Here is a 17,322-nt window from a genome sequence, read left to right on the forward strand (position 1 = left end):
GAGGTGGATCATGTGTTTTATGTATTTCTATATAGGGTATCCCGAAAACGTGTGTACACAGCTTATAATGATAAAGCCAGTGTTTATTGAATACATCTTACCTTCAGAATGTAGCAGGCCCTGCAGACACCCTGTGTAAGCTACAGCTTTGCTGCTTTTAGAGCCGAGTGCTGTTCTGTCGGATGGGTCCACCGGTTTGTTCAGTCCTGATGTTCAAGTTGCGGAGAAAAGGCAGGAAGTCGTTCAGAGATCGGGGGCAAGTCTGGGGGAGCAGCAGGGTATGGCTGGAACCTAGGGTGCAGGAGGACGCTGGGAGAGGGCAGAGGCGCTCCTGCAGGGCCATGGTGGAGTTTTCAGGGTGCCTCTGCCTGCGTCCTCGGCCGTCCTGGGCCTGTAAGCTCGGGCCCGCACGGGAATTCCTGCAGGTGACGCACAGACGCGTCGCAGTGGGCCCCACGCCAACTCGCCATCGTTTCTGTTCTAAACTTGTTTTTCTGTCTCGGTTTATGGTGCCCTTGACTCAGGAGACTTAGCTTTCACTGGGGTGATGTGAGTCCCCCACCGTCCGCCATGTACACACAGCACAGAGAGAGTGGGACCCCGTTGTGACCCCTCCTGCCACCCACGACTTGTCATGTCCTCCCTGTGCCTGTCACTGTCTTGGTTCTCCAGTTTTTGACATTGTCTGTTGACCCTCTGGAGTGGGAGGGGGACTTGAGCTGTCCAGCTCCCTGCCTTCCGGGAGCCCGCTCCATACACACAGGTCTGCAGTCTGCACACCCAGTGCTTCCCGGTGCTCCAGGGCCAGTGGGCACCACAGAGACTTCGTGTGCACTGCCGTGGCTGCGGGTTGTCCTGAGCCGCCTGAAGATGCCCGCAGTGCGTCTCCTCTCAAGTGACCTGCTCGTGCTGCTGGGCTCCGCTGGGTGTCCCGAGTCCAGGGCGTCTCTGGTTGGTGTCGCCCGTCCCCTCTGCTGCGGTGGCAGCAGTGAGCGGGGCCAGTGCTGCCAGCTCTGGGCACCGTGGGGAGTGTAACTGCTGCGCGTGCCCCTGCCCTTCGTGACCTTGGTGTCTGCCCCTGACCTCGAGTGGAGCCGGCTGCAGCGCCCCTGCTCACGGCCTCTGCAGCTCCGCATGGCGCCGGGGGTTCGCCCAGGGCACGGCCGTCCAGTGCTCGTTAGTGTGTCCCGCCCACGCTGGTGAGCATCCCAGGTGTCTCCATCCCAAATACTGCTGCCGCAGACATTGGTGCGCGTGTCTCCTGGGCCCGTTTCTCCCGCCCTCCACCCCCGCCTCTGGCAGCCACTGCTCCATCCTCTGCACCCGTGACCTTTGTTATTACATACGCGCACACTTTTGGGGGGGGGGGCTTCCACATAGATCATACAGTTCGGTCGTTCCCTTGTCCATGTGGAATATATTTTAAGACCCCCCCCCCAGTGGATGCCTGAAGCATTGGATAGCACCAAACCCTGTATGCATTCTGATTTCTCTTGTACGCGTGTCTCGGGGACCAAGGTCCAGTTGCCAGGCAGCCACAGCAAGGTGGGCCACAGGACCAGGGCCCCAGGAGAGTGGCAGTAGGGAGTGTGGCCGTGTCTCAGAATTCCTACCGGAACCACCCCCCACCTGCAGGACGTGGCCTGGTGCCCGCCGTCCAGGGTCCCTGCTGAAGTCCTTGCACAGGCTCAGAGCTTTCGGAGCGACACGTCGTCAGAACACGTCTTCCATTCACGTGTCCCCCAAATCGACACCCTTTCCATCTTAGCTGAGCCACACTGGCCAGGGCTCCTGCTCACTCTTATTATGTTTGAGGGAGTTTCTGTATCCGCGTGGGTGTCCTTGCCCCGTTCTTTGTTTGGACTGTATTTTATTTATGTCTTTAACTCATTTGCATACTAGGTATTGAGCAGGGATATCTTCTGAAATACAGTCAGAAGTGGTTAGGGTGAATTTTAAAAAGACTTCACAGATAAGTGAGATTGTTCTGCAAACGGGGTGGGGAGGGTTTTGGATCTGGGTCGGGAATTCGTAACTGCTTTAAGATTACTATTTCAGTGATAGATGAGTTACAGAAGGACAACGCTTAGGAAATCTCTGTAGTCCAGGTCTGAGCGGCTGAGGGCTTGCATGCAGGTCCTGGCCCAGGTCGCCGGTGTAGGAAGGAAGGTGGACGGTGTTTGGAGAGCGGCTGTGACGAAGTGGTGGCCCAGGCTGGGGCGGGGGCGGCCCTGCAGGAGCGCGGGTGGCGGGCTGCGCGTCTGAGAGGAACACAGAAAGGGGGTAGGCTTTCTGCCCTCAACTTCTTCAGGACTCTCTAGCTCTAAGCCCTCACATTGCAGCCTGTTGACATGCGTTAGGGGCACGTGCTCACACCTTCACGAGCGCCGTGCACTGGGCATTCGGGAATGTGATGCAAAGCTGAAGCTACTGCGGGAAAAGAACACGTCTTCACACCTCCCACTTCTACTCTTATCCTTAAAGTGACGTCTGTATTCGGTACTACGTGTTTTTACTTAGTAGACATGTCTATTAAAGCGGCCAGTGCGTGGGTTTCTTCAGTCACCACTGACGTGCAGATTTAATGCTGCGTGGACCTAACCAGCATGCTCACGAGAGGACTTGGGTCTCCTACAGGTGCAGGACGGCTGGGGCGCACGTCGCGGAGTCCCTGTTCCCGGCAGCGAGCGCTCACGGACACCTGCCGTGCCTCGTCAAGAAGAAAGTAAGTATGCGGTTGCAGTGTGGGTGGTGCCAACTATGCATTTATTCATTTTTTTTTTTCTGGCTTCTAGAAAAATAAAACTTAGAAATATAGTCAGGCATTGTCTTCAGTATGGCTATTGATGATACTGTTGTCACGTAGCATTTTTAGTGAGAGATTATTTTACCCCGTGAATACTTTGATGGAATTTGCAAGAAATGGAAAAGACTTGTTGGGTAAGAGAAAGCAAAGTCTAGAGACCACAGACGTTCGAGCGCTCTCACCATTACTGCAGAAGGATTCTGTGGGGTCCGTAGTGAATGCCTCTGTTAGGTTCAGCTGGAAAATCTTGGACTCTGGAGCTCCAGTGTGTCAGGTTATTCATTACAGAAAACCTGCTGTCCCGGAGGAGGGAGCTGCTTCCTCTCAGGCCTGACTCACGTTCTGGAGCCTCTCAGGACGTGTCCTCGTGGGAGAGAAAACTAGGTCACTGCGCAGTGCCAGGCACGGTGTGCGCGTGTGAGCATCGCACTGGAGAGAAGGTTCTCGTCCAGGCGCGAGTCCCAGGCGGGAACCGCGCGTCTCCTGGAGATGGGGAGCTCCTGCGGCCGCCTCTGCGCCCCGCAGATGGCCCTCCGACGTCTTCCTGACGCTCCGCCTCGGACGAGCCAGCATTTGCGAGCCGCGGGCTGGCTGGGCCGTCCTTCCGGGTGGGTCTTCTCTCGCGCTTGTCGCTGAAGGCTCGGCAGGCTCTGACTGCCCGGCTGAGCGACGCTGTGTCTGTCCTTTCAAAAAGAAAGCGCTTATTTCAAGAGCGTCCGTCAGGCAAGCACGTGCTCCGGGGAAGTTCCTAGCAGACGTCGTGAGATGTAAAGCGACCGTCTCCTCACTCCCTCCAGGCGAGCAGCTTCCAGCCTGACCTGGTGGTTGGGGACCGAGTGGCCCGCGCACAGGCGTCACCCTGGAGCCACACAGCATGTCTGACACGTGTCTCGGTGGCGGCAGCCCTTCGCGGAGCAGTGCGTTCTGGCCGAGGACGCAGCCCGCGCGGCTCCCTGTTCCCGCGCTGTGTTCTGCGGCGTGAATGTGCCTTTCCTGGGCCCGTCCCCTGGACCGTGGGCACTTGTCCAGGTGGACGGCCGGGACGTGGGTCGGTGGGTCAGAAGCGCAGACACTGCGACCTCAGCAGCCCACCAGCAGTGCGCAGCTACAGCCTGGCCGGGGCCCCTCCTCCTCCCGGCGCCTCTCCTTCCCTGTTCCGAAGGGAGCGGGACTCGGACCTGTGCCCTGGGCTCTTCCAGGGGCTGCTGGCTGACCCTCCTCCCGGCCTTCAGACACGCCAGCTTCATTTGTGTCTCAGAGCCAGTGCGCTGCCTGCTCCCTCTGTCGGGAGCTCGCTCGCCCCGAAATCCATCCACACGACCGGTTTCCGACTCCCGCAGGGCATGGTGCCGGCACGACTTTCGGGGGGACCGCGGGCTTCCCTCACGTGGGCGAGCAGTGCATCCCCGCCTAGCCGCCTGGCCAGCTGCCTTCCCTCCCTCCTGTGGTGATGGCGGTGGCGGCATTTACATCAGCTTCAGGTCTCAGTGGAGATCCCCCGACCCCACGTGACCACGCTTCGGAACCTATGTTCGCACTGCAGTCCCTCCGCTGTGACAACCCCCCCACTGGTCACAGGCAAGCTGACGCCCGGGGCAGGGGCGCAGACCCGCACTCCGTGGACCGCAGTCTGAAGCTCACTGTCGCAGCGGTTGCACAGGCAGGCCGTGCGGTACATTGGCGGAGTGGCAGGCCAGCGCCGCTGCCGGACTGGACTGTCCCACACGCGGCGTGTTGGCTGCTGCTGTGCTTATTCCTGCCCTTCCTTCGGAGAAAGGAAGCTCCGTGGCGAGGGTCTGTGTTCAAGACCAGTGCCCGACACACAGCTACGTCTTGTCAGCTCATCAGAAGAACGAGAGGATGGCTCCCTGGTGGGGCCGGATGCTGAATCGAGTCCTCAGCACAGGCATGAGGTCTCCCTCTAACGCTGTTGACGCCGGGACGGGTCAGACTGGGTGCCCTGGAAACACGCGGGCTGACGGCTCCGCCTGAGAACCAGGAGGCCCGGCGGCAGACCTCCTCCTCCAGGGTCCTTGCGAAAGTCTCAGGTGTGGGGGTGGTGCAGGCTCAGGTGTGCCTGGGTGGGCCGGGCTCTCAGTGCTTCTGCAGCAGAGGCAGTGGGAAGGTGTGAGGTGTTAGGAGACGTGCCCCTTCGAGGGTGTGACACTCCAGAGCTAACTCAGGACTTTGTCGAAGACGTGAGCCTGGGTTCACATGGCCGAGGTTTCCTGACGTGTCACAGATTTCATGTGTAGTTACACTTTGGGCTTTTTACTGGCTGAATGGGGTTACTGTGCTTTAAAGACAAGGCAAGATTAATGGTTGTTTCCTTTGGCAGTTATAAAATAATTGCTTTTGTGTTTTATTACCATGTCATAACTTTTGTGGGGCAGGGCGATAACATGAGCGTATCATGCACAAGAAGAAAGAGGCTAATGTTTTTGAGAATTGTCCTGGAAGCAGGCGGCTGGGCGGCTCCCCGCACGGGCCGCGGGAGCAGGCGGCTGGGATGCTCCCTGCGCGGGAGCAGGCGGCTGGGACGCTCCCCGCACGGGCCGCGGGAGCAGGCGGCTGGGACGCTCCCTGCACGGGCCGCGGGAGCAGGCGGCTGGGACGCTCCCTGCACGGGCCGAGGGAGCAGGCGGCTGGGATGCTCCCCGCACAGGCCGCGGGAGCAGGCAGCTGGGACGCTCCCCGCACGGGCCGCGGGAGCAGGCGGCTGGGACGCTCCCCGCACGGGCCGAGGGAGCAGGCGGCTGGGACGTTCCCCGCACGGGCCGAGGGAGCAGGCGGCTGGGACGCTCCCCGCACAGGCCGCGGGAGCAGGCGGCTGGGACGCTCCCCGCACAGGCCGCGGGAGCAGGCGGCTGGGACGCTCCCCGCACAGGCCGCGGGAGCAGGCGGCTGGGACGCTCCCCGCACGGGCCGAGGGAGCAGGCGGCTGGGACGCTCCCCGCACGGGCCGCGGGAGCAGGCGGCTGGGACGCTCCCCGCACGGGCCGCGGAAGCAGGCGGCTGGGATGCTCCCCGCACGGGCCGCGGGAGCAGGCGGCTGGGACGCTCCCCGCACGGGCCGCGGGAGCAGGCGGCTTAGACAGCCCTTCATTCGGTCTTTGCATTCTATTCATATCTCTTTTTGAGGTTTTTGGTTTTTTTTAAATTTTCACCTAAGGATGTTTATTGACTTTTTTGTTATTGTTAGAGAGGAAGGGAGTGGGAGAGAGAGAAACATTGATTGGTTTGCCTCCTGTGTGTGCCCCAACCAGGGATCAAACCTGCAGCCTGGTCTGTGCCCTGACCAGGAATCGAATCTGCACGCCTTTGGTGCACAGGACCGCGCTGCAGCCAACTGAGCTGCCCAGCCAGGACTCTGATCACACTTTTACAGTGTGTAAACTCACAAAAAATACCTTAGTGCAAAAAATACCTTAGTGTTATAAGAGACATTCAAAATGTACACGGAAGGGTTCTTTTCCTGTTTTGCGTAATTGCAGTACTGCATGTTAATTGTTATGTTCTTTTTGCACAGCATAGGTGTATGCAGCCCAAAGATTTTATTCCTAAAACACCAGAAAATGACAAGAGACTTCAAAAGAAAATTGAGAAAATGGCTAATGAGCTACAAAAGCAAAAAACAACTCTAGGTAAGCAAAGACTTATGGTGTGACCCTTTGCATTTGTGTGCACGCATCTGGTTTGATTTGCCTGGTGACTAGTGGCAGGCAGGGTGGCCTAGCGACGGGGGACCGCAGTGTTCTGGCCTGGGGGGAGGTACCGAGTTCAGGCCGCTTGGCAGTAGCCGTCACAGGGCCACAGGTGAGCCAGTCAATCACAAAGTGGTTCTTGTTTTGAGGTGTAATTGACATATAGCATTGTGTTAGTTTCAGGTGCATGCCTGAATCAGTATTTGTGCACATTGTTAATGTTCATCAACATACATAGTTACACATATTTTTTTCATTTCTTTTCTCGCCATTAGTGCTTTTACGATGTACTCTCTTAGCAGGTCTCAAATGTTGAGCACAGTATTGTTGATGTAGTTACCATGTGAACAGTGCGTCCCATGACTGACTGGTTTTATTACTGGAAGTTTGTACCCTTTGCCCCTTCACCCATTTCATGCCCCTCATTCCCCACCCCCTGCAGCCATCAATCTGCCCTCTGGCTCTCTGAGTTCTCAGATGGTTTTTTTTCAGATTCCACATATTAGTGATTTGATACAGTATCTGTCTTGCTCTGTCCATTTCACTTAACATAATGCCCTCAAGGTCCAATCCATGTCGTCTCAAATGGCAAGATTTCATTCTTTATGGCTGAGTAATATTCCATTGTATATATGTACCACATTTTCTTTATCCATTCATCCATTGATGAACAGTTACGTTACTTCCATATCTGGACTGTTATAAATAATGCTGCAGTCAACAAGGGGGTGCAGATATCTTGTATTTTCTTTGGTTAACTGCCCAGATGTGACATTGCTGGATCCCATGGAAGTTTTCTTAATTGTTTGAGGAACCTCCATACTGGTTTACGCAGTGGCTGCACCAGTATACATTCCCACCACCAATGCACAGGGGTTTCCTTTTCTCCACATTCTCCCAACTCATGTTATCTCTTGTCTTTTGGGTGATGGTCACTCTAACAGATGAGGTGGTGTCTCATTGTGGTTTTGACTTGCATTTCCCTGGTGATGAGTGATGTTCGCATCTTTTCATGGGCCTGTTGGCCATCTGTATGTCTTCTCAGGAAAAATGTCTACTCAGAACCTCTGGCCATTTTTAATCTTTTTTTCCAGTAGACGTGTTCTTTCAGTGATTTGGAGAACCCTTCGGACAGTCCTGATGCTCTGAAGTGCTGTGTTCCCAGTGTTTCTCTATAGCCTGGGTGTCTGTTGTGGAGGTGGTGATACTGATGGTGGAGGTGGAGAAGACGGAGTGTTGGTTCTGTTGTAGAGGTGGTGATACTGTTGGTGCAGGTGGAGGAGACGGAGTGTTGGTTCTGTTGTAGAGGTGGTGATACTGTTGGTGCAGGTGGAGGAGACGGAGTGTTGGTTCTGTTGTAGAGGTGGTGATACTGATGGTGCAGGTGGAGGAGACGGAGTGTTGGTTCTGTTGTAGAGGTGGTGATACTGATGGTGCAGGTGGAGGAGACGGAGTGTTGGTTCTGTTGTAGAGGTGGTGATACTGTTGGTGCAGGTGGAGGAGACGGAGTGTTGGTTCTGTTGTAGAGGTGGTGATACTGTTGGTGCAGGTGGAGGAGACGGAGTGTTGGTTCTGTTGTAGAGGTGGTGATACTGTTGGTGCAGGTGGAGGTGGTAGACTGTTGGTATCAGCAGGTGATGATTGGAAAGGGGAGGAGGAAACTGTGGTGGTTGGGGAACTTAAAAGGAATCCTGTTGTTGAAGTAGGATTGCATTTTTGAGCTTCAAACTGGATTTTGTTTTTGTTTTCTGTTTTTTTCAGAGAATGACGTCCCTGTTCTCTTGTTTGAGTCCAATGGTTCCCTGACGTACAGTCCCACCATCACCATGTACCGTGGTCACCACAGGGCCATGGAGAAGAGGTTGCAGGAGATGAAGGAGAAACGGGAAAACCTCTCCCCGACCTGTAAGTGCTTCCATTTCAGAAATGCAAGTGATGCGAATAGGTGACACATTGTGGTCGAAAGGTGTCTGTTTTCCTTTTCCTTGGTGTTTATTTCAAGTTTCCTGACTCGAACAGATTTTAACCTATTTCAGGACAGACTTTGTTAATATTTTCTTCCAGAAAACCTCATGCTTCATTAGCATTTTAAGCGTGAGTTGAGTGTATTGTTCTCCAGGGCTAGAATCCTGTTTGTTGTAGTTCCTTTGTCAGTTTTAACACTATGGGATTTTTAATTTATTTTATTTATTTATTTATTTTTTTAATCCTCACCCGAGGACATTTTTCCATTTTTTGTTCAGATAGAGTGGGAGGGAGAGAGAGAGAGCGAAACATCGACGTGAAAGGGACACATCGAGTGGCTGCCACCCGCACGACCCAAACAGGGCTGGGGACAAACTGCAACTGAGGTGCATGCCCTTAGCGGGAACCGAACCCGGTCTCTCTGGTCCTCAGGCCAATGCTCTAACTGCTGAGCCAAACCGGCCAGGGCTTAACACTATGGGATTTTTAAATTAAATTAATCAGTCCTCTCTTTTGAAGGAATTTGCTTTAGATTAAGTATCTAAACATAACCATCAATTTGTGTTTTTTCCTTTATCTTTAAAACTTTTAATTAATTTGCATATATACTTTTATAAAACATTGACCAGTCTGTGGCTCCTTAGTGAGAACCGTCTTGATTCCCACCTGACCCTCCTCTGCCCACGGCAACCCGAGTTTGAAGGGTGTGTTTCCAGTTCCTTGCACACCTGCGTCGCATGAAGATAACCTGTGCCTCTCTGTGTGGAGTTGTGACTTTCTTTGCATTGGATCCTGGCATACCTATTATTTTCAACTTTTTTTCTTACTTAAAAGTGGTTTGAAGGTTTTCTCAGGTCAGTAGTTGGACCTAACTCTTTTTTTTTTTCTTTCTTTAAAAGATGCTGCAAATTAGTGTAGAGTTTTAATATTGAATTCCTCTGTTGCATGTTTTTCTAGTTTTTCTTCACTAGAATTAACGCTGCAATCGTTACTCTTTTTAGACATCGTGGTTTTGCTGTTCTTGGGCTTCTAACCATTTGCCTCGTGGGTGTCGGGCTCCCCACCCCACTGTTACATCCACGCAGACGTGCTTCTGCAGACGTCTCGCCCTCCTGGGTCCTCATGGATCGAGGGAACATCAGTGTGCACAGGCAGAAGTTAAATTTTTATCTATAATTTTTTATTTTTCAAGAGATTCTGACAGATGGCCATGGTGCCTTTGCTGGTCGTTTGCAAACATGCCCGTGTCTCCCCTTGGAAAACTGGGTGGCAGTGGTCTCAGGTCTTCTTCACCCCGAGACGGAAACACTGCTCTTCTTTGTGTGATCGCTGTTGAGGTCGGCGGGGAATGGGCTGGTGAGGTTGGATGTCTTTTTGTGTTGTCGACTGGCCATCCCTGACCAACTCAGTGCTGGGCTCTGTTATGTCTGTGAGTTCCATGTCTTTGTCCAAATCCATTGTGTACTTTTCCTTCTGATTGGCAGAGCTGTTTGGGTGTCTTTCCACTAAAGAGTTGTTCTGGTTGTCACCAGTTGTGACACCTCCCAGCTGTCCAGTGTGCACACAGGGTGCTCCGTGGTACAGGCACTCAGTGAATTTGTTGTTGGATAAAGACACCAAATCCGTCCTCATGTCACCTGCAGTGACTTTTGCTAAACAGAAATGTTACATTTAATGTAGACAAATATTTTTTTATGGATTTTTCAGATAGAGTGTGGGGGTGGGGGGGTAGAGAGAGAGAGAGAAAATTGATACGAGAGAGACATCGGTGGGTTGCCTCCCGCACGACCCCAACCAGGGCCGGGATCGAATTGCAACCAAGGTACGTGCCCTTGACCAGATGAACCCACGACTCTGGTCCGAGGGCCGAAGCTCTAACCGCTGAGCCAAACCGGCCAGGGCAAGGCTAGACTTTTCAGGTGTTGCGTTTACATGTGTGTGTGTGTATGATACGGCGTGAGCACCGCAGTCAGGTTAGTTCTGGCTGCATGTGACAGGGGAGCAGCACCAGCGGCTGGATTGGACGGAGGCGCCCGTCTCTGTCGCCCCAGAGCAGTCGGAAGTCGGCACTCGGGCTGCCCTGGTGTCTGGCTCCCGTCTCTGCTTTGCTGTCCTTGGTGCCTGGCTGTTTGCAGACATGTGCCTCCCAGCTGGGCCAGCTTCCTGGGAGTACCCTGACCGGAAGCCTGGTCCACTGCTGCTGCCGAAGTCCGTGGGCTGAGCTCAGTCCTGTGGCTGTTCCTGGCTGTGAGCCACCTGTAACCGCCGATGGCCAGAGAGCGGCAAGGGCAGCAGCGCTGCTCCAGGGAGGCGACAGGCTGTGCAGCCTGTATCTGAGTCGGACATGCAGTCCGTGTGCCCGGTGACCCAGCATCGGGGTGACCTGGCCGGTGGGGCTGCAGCTGTTCTAGCCCAGGAAGAAGGCAACCAAGTGGCCTCCAGGAGACCACGAGCCCGACGGAATGTCATCTTTGCAGCGTGGCTTGCTGCTGTAGTAAGTGAGGTGCTGTTGCTGAGAGGGGGTGAGCGTGGACACGGAGGTGTGTCGTGGGCAGTGTTCGGGGGTTGCGTGCTGCTGGTGACCGTGTACCCTGCACAGAGACTCGCCCTGACCTGCACCCGCGCCCTCGCAGGGTCGCATCTGCCGCTTCGGTGCGCGAGCGCAGCTCAGAGCCAGCCGTAGAAGCTTCCGGAGCTTCCCTTCCTCGTCTCGGCTCCTTCCTGCTCTTTAATTGTGTGCTCGAGTTTTCTCAGTGGACACCTGTGGGTATGAGGTCAGAATGTCTCGTTTCTGGTGTGTTATAGTCACAGTCTTTGAAGATAATGCTTATGACCTTGTTTGTTAAATCACAGGCAACCCAACCTGGTGTTTTCTGTGAAACCTTCCGAGTCCCTCAGCCTCGGCACCACTGACCCTGTGCCGGGCACGTCTTCACGGGGTGCTGCCTGGGATTGGTGGCAGGCTTGGCTGCATCTCTGGCTTCTGCCCGTCAGGTGCCAGCAGCGTAGTGCCCCCGCCCCAGTGCCACACGACAGGCGGCAGGTGTGCAGGGAGCCCGCTGGGGCGGCGGGTGCGGTGCTGGAGAAGGAGCCTGCTCGTCAGGCTGGGACGGACGGGAGAGAGCCGGTCCCCTTGGCCGAGCCTCCGCTTGGGCCCGGCCAGGCCGGCTTTCCAGGCCCTCTCTGCTTGTCCCGGGGCTAACCCTCTCACAGGTGGGTTAAGTGCATTAATTTATGGTGCTCATCACCTGCGATAGATTTCAGGACGCTCTTGGGCTCGTTTCCGGCGTGTGTGGAAGGCGCAGGACGAGGCCTCGGCCTGTGTGGGTGACGCAGGCGCCTGGGCTCCGTGGCTTCGTCTGAAAGTGTATCAGAATTGTGTCTAACGAAATGTTTTGATTGTGCTTTCAGCTTCCCAAACGATTGAAAAGCCTTATGAGAACCCTGTTAACTCTTCGTGTGAAGCATCTTCGAACATTTCACATGATACTCTGTGCTCAGGTAAGTTATTTTCTGTGATATATTTAAGCATAAGAATATTATGGTTGTTCTTATTTGGAATTCCATTCGATGAGAAGACTCTAGTTACTTACAAAGTAGAATTCCTGAATTTACCCTGAAATTAGGAAGTAATAAAAAATAGTGATTGTAATAAAATTACGTCATGACAAATTGCAAGAATTAAACCTCGTTTTTTGGTTCCTGTGGTTTTTCTCTTAGCATTTGTTTTCTTGACACCGACTCAGTTGCTCGCTTAAAAGTATATACATATAATCTCGTGTGAAATAACTTGCAGTTGAATGTGCATCACAGCACAGTGGGAGAGCTGTGGACAGTGTTCCCGCCTGTGCTCGGGGGGCCCAGCGGCATGCTTCCGTGTCCTCGGGAACGTGTGCTGGGGCCAGCGGCATGCTTCCGTGTCGTCAGGGAACCAGGCCAGCCAGGGTTAGCTCTCCTAATGATGACAGTGCTTCAGCTGTGTCACTGTGCTCGAGAAGGCAGGGTTACTTGTACAGTGACCCAGACCCTCTTTTAAAGGTTCGTTCTTTGTCATTGTCTTCCAGAGGACTCCTTTGCTGGTGGTCTGCAGTTGTCTTTTGATGATCTTTGTGGAAACTCAAGATGTGGGAACCAGGAAAGGAAGTGGGGCGGATTCGCTGATGACATTGAAAGTGAGGTGTGTGTTTCTTCACCTGCACTGAGAACAAGCAGTATCCAGCCACCAGCATCTCCCACGCCCCGCAGCCAGTCACCTCCCCAGAAATCTACGAGGCACCCTTTGGAGGAAGAAGGAAGTGGGCAGCGAGGGCCTGGCGGTGAGGTGGTTGGTCCTGAGAAGCCGCCTGAAGGCACCGCCCCGATGGTCGATGAGAGGGGTGCTTTGTCTCCTGCGTCGTCTGCAGCCAAAGGCCACCCTCTGGGACACCTGTGGCCCAAGAGCTCGGCAAAGAGAAGACGAACCGCAGAACCTCCGCCTCCGAAGGAAAGACTGAAGAAAAGAGTCGGCAGGAGGTCTCCCGCGCCACGCGTGCAGCTGTTCCCAGCAGAGAGCGGCCTGCAGGCCACGGCCAGCTCTCCTGTCAGGACACTTGACGGGGGGGCGTCCTCGTATGAGGATTACTTCTCACCCGATAACCTTAGGGAAAGGCGCTCGGACAGTCTTCGCCCTGGACGGCGGTCGTCCTTAAGCCCTGCTCAGTTCCTCTGCAGAGTAGGGCTTTCCAAGGAGGAGAGAAAAAACGTCTTAGAAACGTGTGACTTTTCCTGCATCGGCAGAAAACCCAGGTCAGTCGCCATCACCAGTGTGACAGCGAAACCTACTTCCAGTCTCCAGACGCCGAGAAGGGATGAGTCCGACACACCTGTGGGTGGTGCGACGTCTAAGGAGACACCTGCTGCTGAGGAAGCTCCCGGGCGCTGTGGACAGGCTGATGCGCAGAAGGGAGCTGGTGCGAGCCCCGACGGGAATGGATTTTCCCACAGCGACAGCGGGCTCATGCACCAGAGGGGACGGGCCGGCAGAGCGCAGCAGGGTGGTTCCGCTCCGAGCAGTGAAGAAATGGAAGAGTTGGTGGACGTGCAAAGAGAAGGCCCCACTTCTAGCACGCTGAGCTCCTCTGAAGGTGAATCTTACAGCATTATACGTGAATTGGGTAGGTGATTGGCATGTGGCCCGGTCTGGAGAAGGGCCGACTTGGGCAGAGGCTGCAGGGGAGCCGTGAGTCCCAGGTGCCTCCGTCTAGGAGCGCGGAACAGTGTGTACATCTTGTATGTTCATCCTGATTCTTGCATAATTAAATGTCTCTTTTTTTTTAATTTTAAAGAATGTGGGTTTTTATATTTTCTGGTGGTACATTCTTTAGAGGCAATGGCTCACCACCCTATGGAATTTCTAGGTCACCTCTGTTAGGCATAAATTTCTCCGAGCCCTTTCTTTCTCCCGGTGAGAAGAAAGTGATACCTCTTGCACTGTGTGCAGTTAGTGTGCATCATCGGCGGGCGCACACTTCTGTGTTCCCGTGTAGCCTCACCGTAGTGCCGGGCTGTGCACAGAAGCACACGCAGACGGGGCTATGTGCACAGAGGCACACGCAGACAGGGCTGTGCACAAGCACACGCAGACGGGGCTTTGTGCACAAGCACATGCAGACGGGTCTGTGCACAAGCACACGCAGACAAGGCTGTGTGCACAGAGGCACACGCAGACAGGGCTGTGCATAAGCACATGCAGACGGGGCTGTGCACAAGCACACGCAGACAGGGCTGTGCATAAGCACATGCAGACAGGGCTGTGCACAAGCACACGCAGACAAGGCTGTGTGCACAGAGGCACACGCAGACAAGGCTGTGTGCACAAGCACATACAGACGGGGCTGTGTGCACAGAGGCACACGCAGACAAGGCTGTGTGCACAGAGGCACATGCAGACGGGGCTGTGCACAAGCACACGCAGACGGGGCTGTGCACAAGCACACGCAGACAAGGCTGTGTGCACAGAGGCACACGCAGACGGGGCTGTGTGCACAAGCACACGCAGACGGGGCTGTGTGCACAGAGGCACACACAGACGGGGCTGTGTGCACAGAGGCACACGCAGACAAGGCTGTGCACAGAGGTACACGCAGACGGGGCTGTGTGCACAGAGGCACACGCAGACAAGGCTGTGCACAGAGGCACACGCAGACGGCTCTGTGCACAGAGGCACACGCAGACGGGGCTGTGCACAGAGGCACACGTAGACGGGGCTGTGTGCACAGAGGCACACGCAGATGGGGTGTACACACATTGCATTCCCAGCAGGGACACTGTTTATTGCGGGCGGTGAAGGTCACTGATTCTATCAAGAAAAGGGAAGGTATGGAAAAGTACATGGATATATGTCATTAGTAATTTATTTTGCAGAAAATTTTGACAGTGTTAGCTATAAAGAAATATTTAACGCTTTCCTTAGCCGAGTTTATTGTAGCAGACTTTGTTTGACTTTTATTTATTTTGCTTTAAATGTGCCATTTAGATTTATTCCGGTCGGTAATGTAACTGTAACCACATCAATGGACTGTGTAATGGAAGTAATTGTCGCGAAGGTAGTGAGGCCGCTGTGTAACCTGGTGGTTACTGGACGGGAAAGGGGAAGGGGAGGCTGGGTAACTCAGGCCTTCTGTGCAGCTTCGCCAGGAAGCCGCAGTCAACACTCGGCAGGTTCGTTCCCACAGATCCTGGGGAAGGGACTGGACGGTACACGCCTGCCCAGGCAGGTCTGGGTGACATGGGACGATGCTTGCCTGTCAGTCACACGGGGATGGATCAGTGGCCAGAGTAGGCGTGGCCACTGCAAGTATGGGAAGATTTGGTATTTAAACTCCTGAACAAAAGGGTTGGCCCTGTCTGTTCTCTCGTGCACCAGGCTCCTGGTTCCCCTGTTCCAGGGGACGCGGTCCTCTGCCCTCACCCGCATGGCTCACGGCCACGTGGACCCCACACACGTGGACTGATGGACTGTGACCAGCCTGATGCTGTGCGGGACCCAGCCCCGCCATGGAACGGAAACTGGACCCTGGCTCTGCATCTAGCTCTGCCGAGTCCCCAGCTGCACATCTTCCAGGACGGGGTTAAGGGAAACGGAATTTAGAGACAGGCATATAATTGCACACAAATAAAAACCACTCATTCTCCTGTGTGTCTTAAAAAATTCTTTTTCCCAAATATCGTGAGAGCCCCACTCCCACCACAGCAGAGAGGGCAGTCCACCCAATTCTCCGGTCACAGCAAAATTAGAAAACATTTCACCCTTTCTGATTTTAAGCAGAAATATATTTCAGAAATCAAAATGTGGAAATGTCGAACTTTAACCCTCTTTACCTAAAGATTGGGTGATTTTTCACTAAGGCCATGTTTATCCTTTATCATTTCTGCACTCCTCATGGTTTGGACCACTGTTTTCAGGATGGAAAGTGATGGGCATTGAAGTATTCGTAGATGTGTATCTTTTTCTTGGATATAAAGGAACTCGGGAAATTGATCTCACAAAAAGAATTTTGTAAACTTTTAACTGAATTTTTATATCTTAGTTTCCTGAAATATATAAAGTTTGATAAGAAAGTGTATTTTATATTCCATTAGGCTTGTGTGTGTTTTCAAAATACTTATTTTAAAGTGCGGACTTGAAAGTACTTTCAAACGCTAGATGTGAAGGGTAGTGTTGGTAGTTAATTACATTTTTACTAATATTTATCTCGTGTCCTTTCGAAGCTTTTGAGGACTCTTGAATCACGTGCAAATACAGCATAAGTGGGAGAAAAGCTGTCCCTGTGGTGTCCAGCAGGAGGGCGGTGGCCCTCGGAGGCAGGTCCTGCGTGGGGCACGGGGAAGAGGGTGAGGGGCAGCGTGGGCCCTTCCAGGAGACTTCAGGGCTCAGTGGTCCGGAGGCCGGGGCCGTCTTGCAGTGGGTGCTTCAGGGCCCTGGTGCGACCCTGCTTGGCTCAGAGCTGGAAACAGACGGAAGGATCTCTTCTGGAGTCCCCGCCATTCCAGAGACACGGCATGGCCTTGCAGGGCGGAACAGACTTGTGCGTGTCTAGTCTAACCCTCGTTCGGTCGTGATGAAGTCAAGATCCCCCGATGTCTTAATGGTTCGTCATCGGCCCAGTGGTGCCCCACCTCCCTTTGGAAGCCGCCCGGGTATCAAAGCCTAGGCCTGCTGTCTCCCCAGTGGCGCCCCAGTTCCGGGCTGCGATCAGGTCTTGCCTCACCGTCTGTCGGTCCTTGTCGGTGTCCGAGGGTGTGCGGTCAAGGTCGCGGAGCGCTGAGCACAAGCTTCAGTGAGAGCAGCGCTGAACGGGCCCGGGGGGAGGAGCCTTCCATCAGGGTTCAGCAGCAGTCGTTGAAATTCAATTAACAAATGTTCTCTTTAAACTTCTGTTCTCTAATATAAATAGCACACAAATACAAGCTTAATGTAACCAAAAAATTGCTAAAGAGTAAAATGTTCTTGTTGCTCTCTCCTCACTTACATTAGTGCACTTTACAGCTGTTCGTTGCGCACACGTGTCCCGGGCACCTCCTGGTGTCCAGGGAGATGGTGGGCGGGCCCTGCTCCTAGAGGTCCCGTGGTAGTGAGGAAGACCGACAGCACCTGGATGTGAGCATGACGTCCGGTTGTGAGCAGTGTTTGATGGGAAGAACCGCAAGTGCAGGCAGTCAGGTGGGGCAGCCCGGAAGGCTGCTCGGAAGAGGGGACATTAGTCACAGGCCTGGGTGTGCAGGAGGAGGTCGCCTCTGACTGCCAGAGTCCCGTTTCACCCTGAGCACACTGGCAGGTGCAAATGTCCTGAGGTGGGACGTGCTGGT

The 17,322-nt window shown here is 54.1% G+C and overlaps 1 protein-coding gene across 6 annotated transcripts in view; it reads left to right on the forward strand.

Moving 5' to 3' along the window:
* MCPH1 (microcephalin 1) overlaps positions 1 to 17,322 on the forward strand; it is a 178,691-nt gene that overhangs the window by 14,655 nt on the left and 146,714 nt on the right. For all 6 annotated transcript variants that reach the window (XM_036249619.1, XM_036249620.1, XM_036249621.1 and 3 more), the window contains exons 3-7: positions 2,638 to 2,725; positions 6,336 to 6,450; positions 8,272 to 8,415; positions 11,887 to 11,976; positions 12,540 to 13,628. In XM_036249619.1, coding sequence (XP_036105512.1) covers positions 2,638 to 2,725; positions 6,336 to 6,450; positions 8,272 to 8,415; positions 11,887 to 11,976; positions 12,540 to 13,628 — 1,526 coding nt within the window. The remainder of the gene's footprint in view (positions 1 to 2,637; positions 2,726 to 6,335; positions 6,451 to 8,271; positions 8,416 to 11,886; positions 11,977 to 12,539; positions 13,629 to 17,322) is intronic.

This window comes from Molossus molossus, unplaced genomic scaffold (genome assembly GCF_014108415.1).
Source record: "Molossus molossus isolate mMolMol1 unplaced genomic scaffold, mMolMol1.p scaffold_m16_p_9, whole genome shotgun sequence".
NCBI classification, from domain to species: Eukaryota; Metazoa; Chordata; class Mammalia; order Chiroptera; family Molossidae; genus Molossus; species Molossus molossus.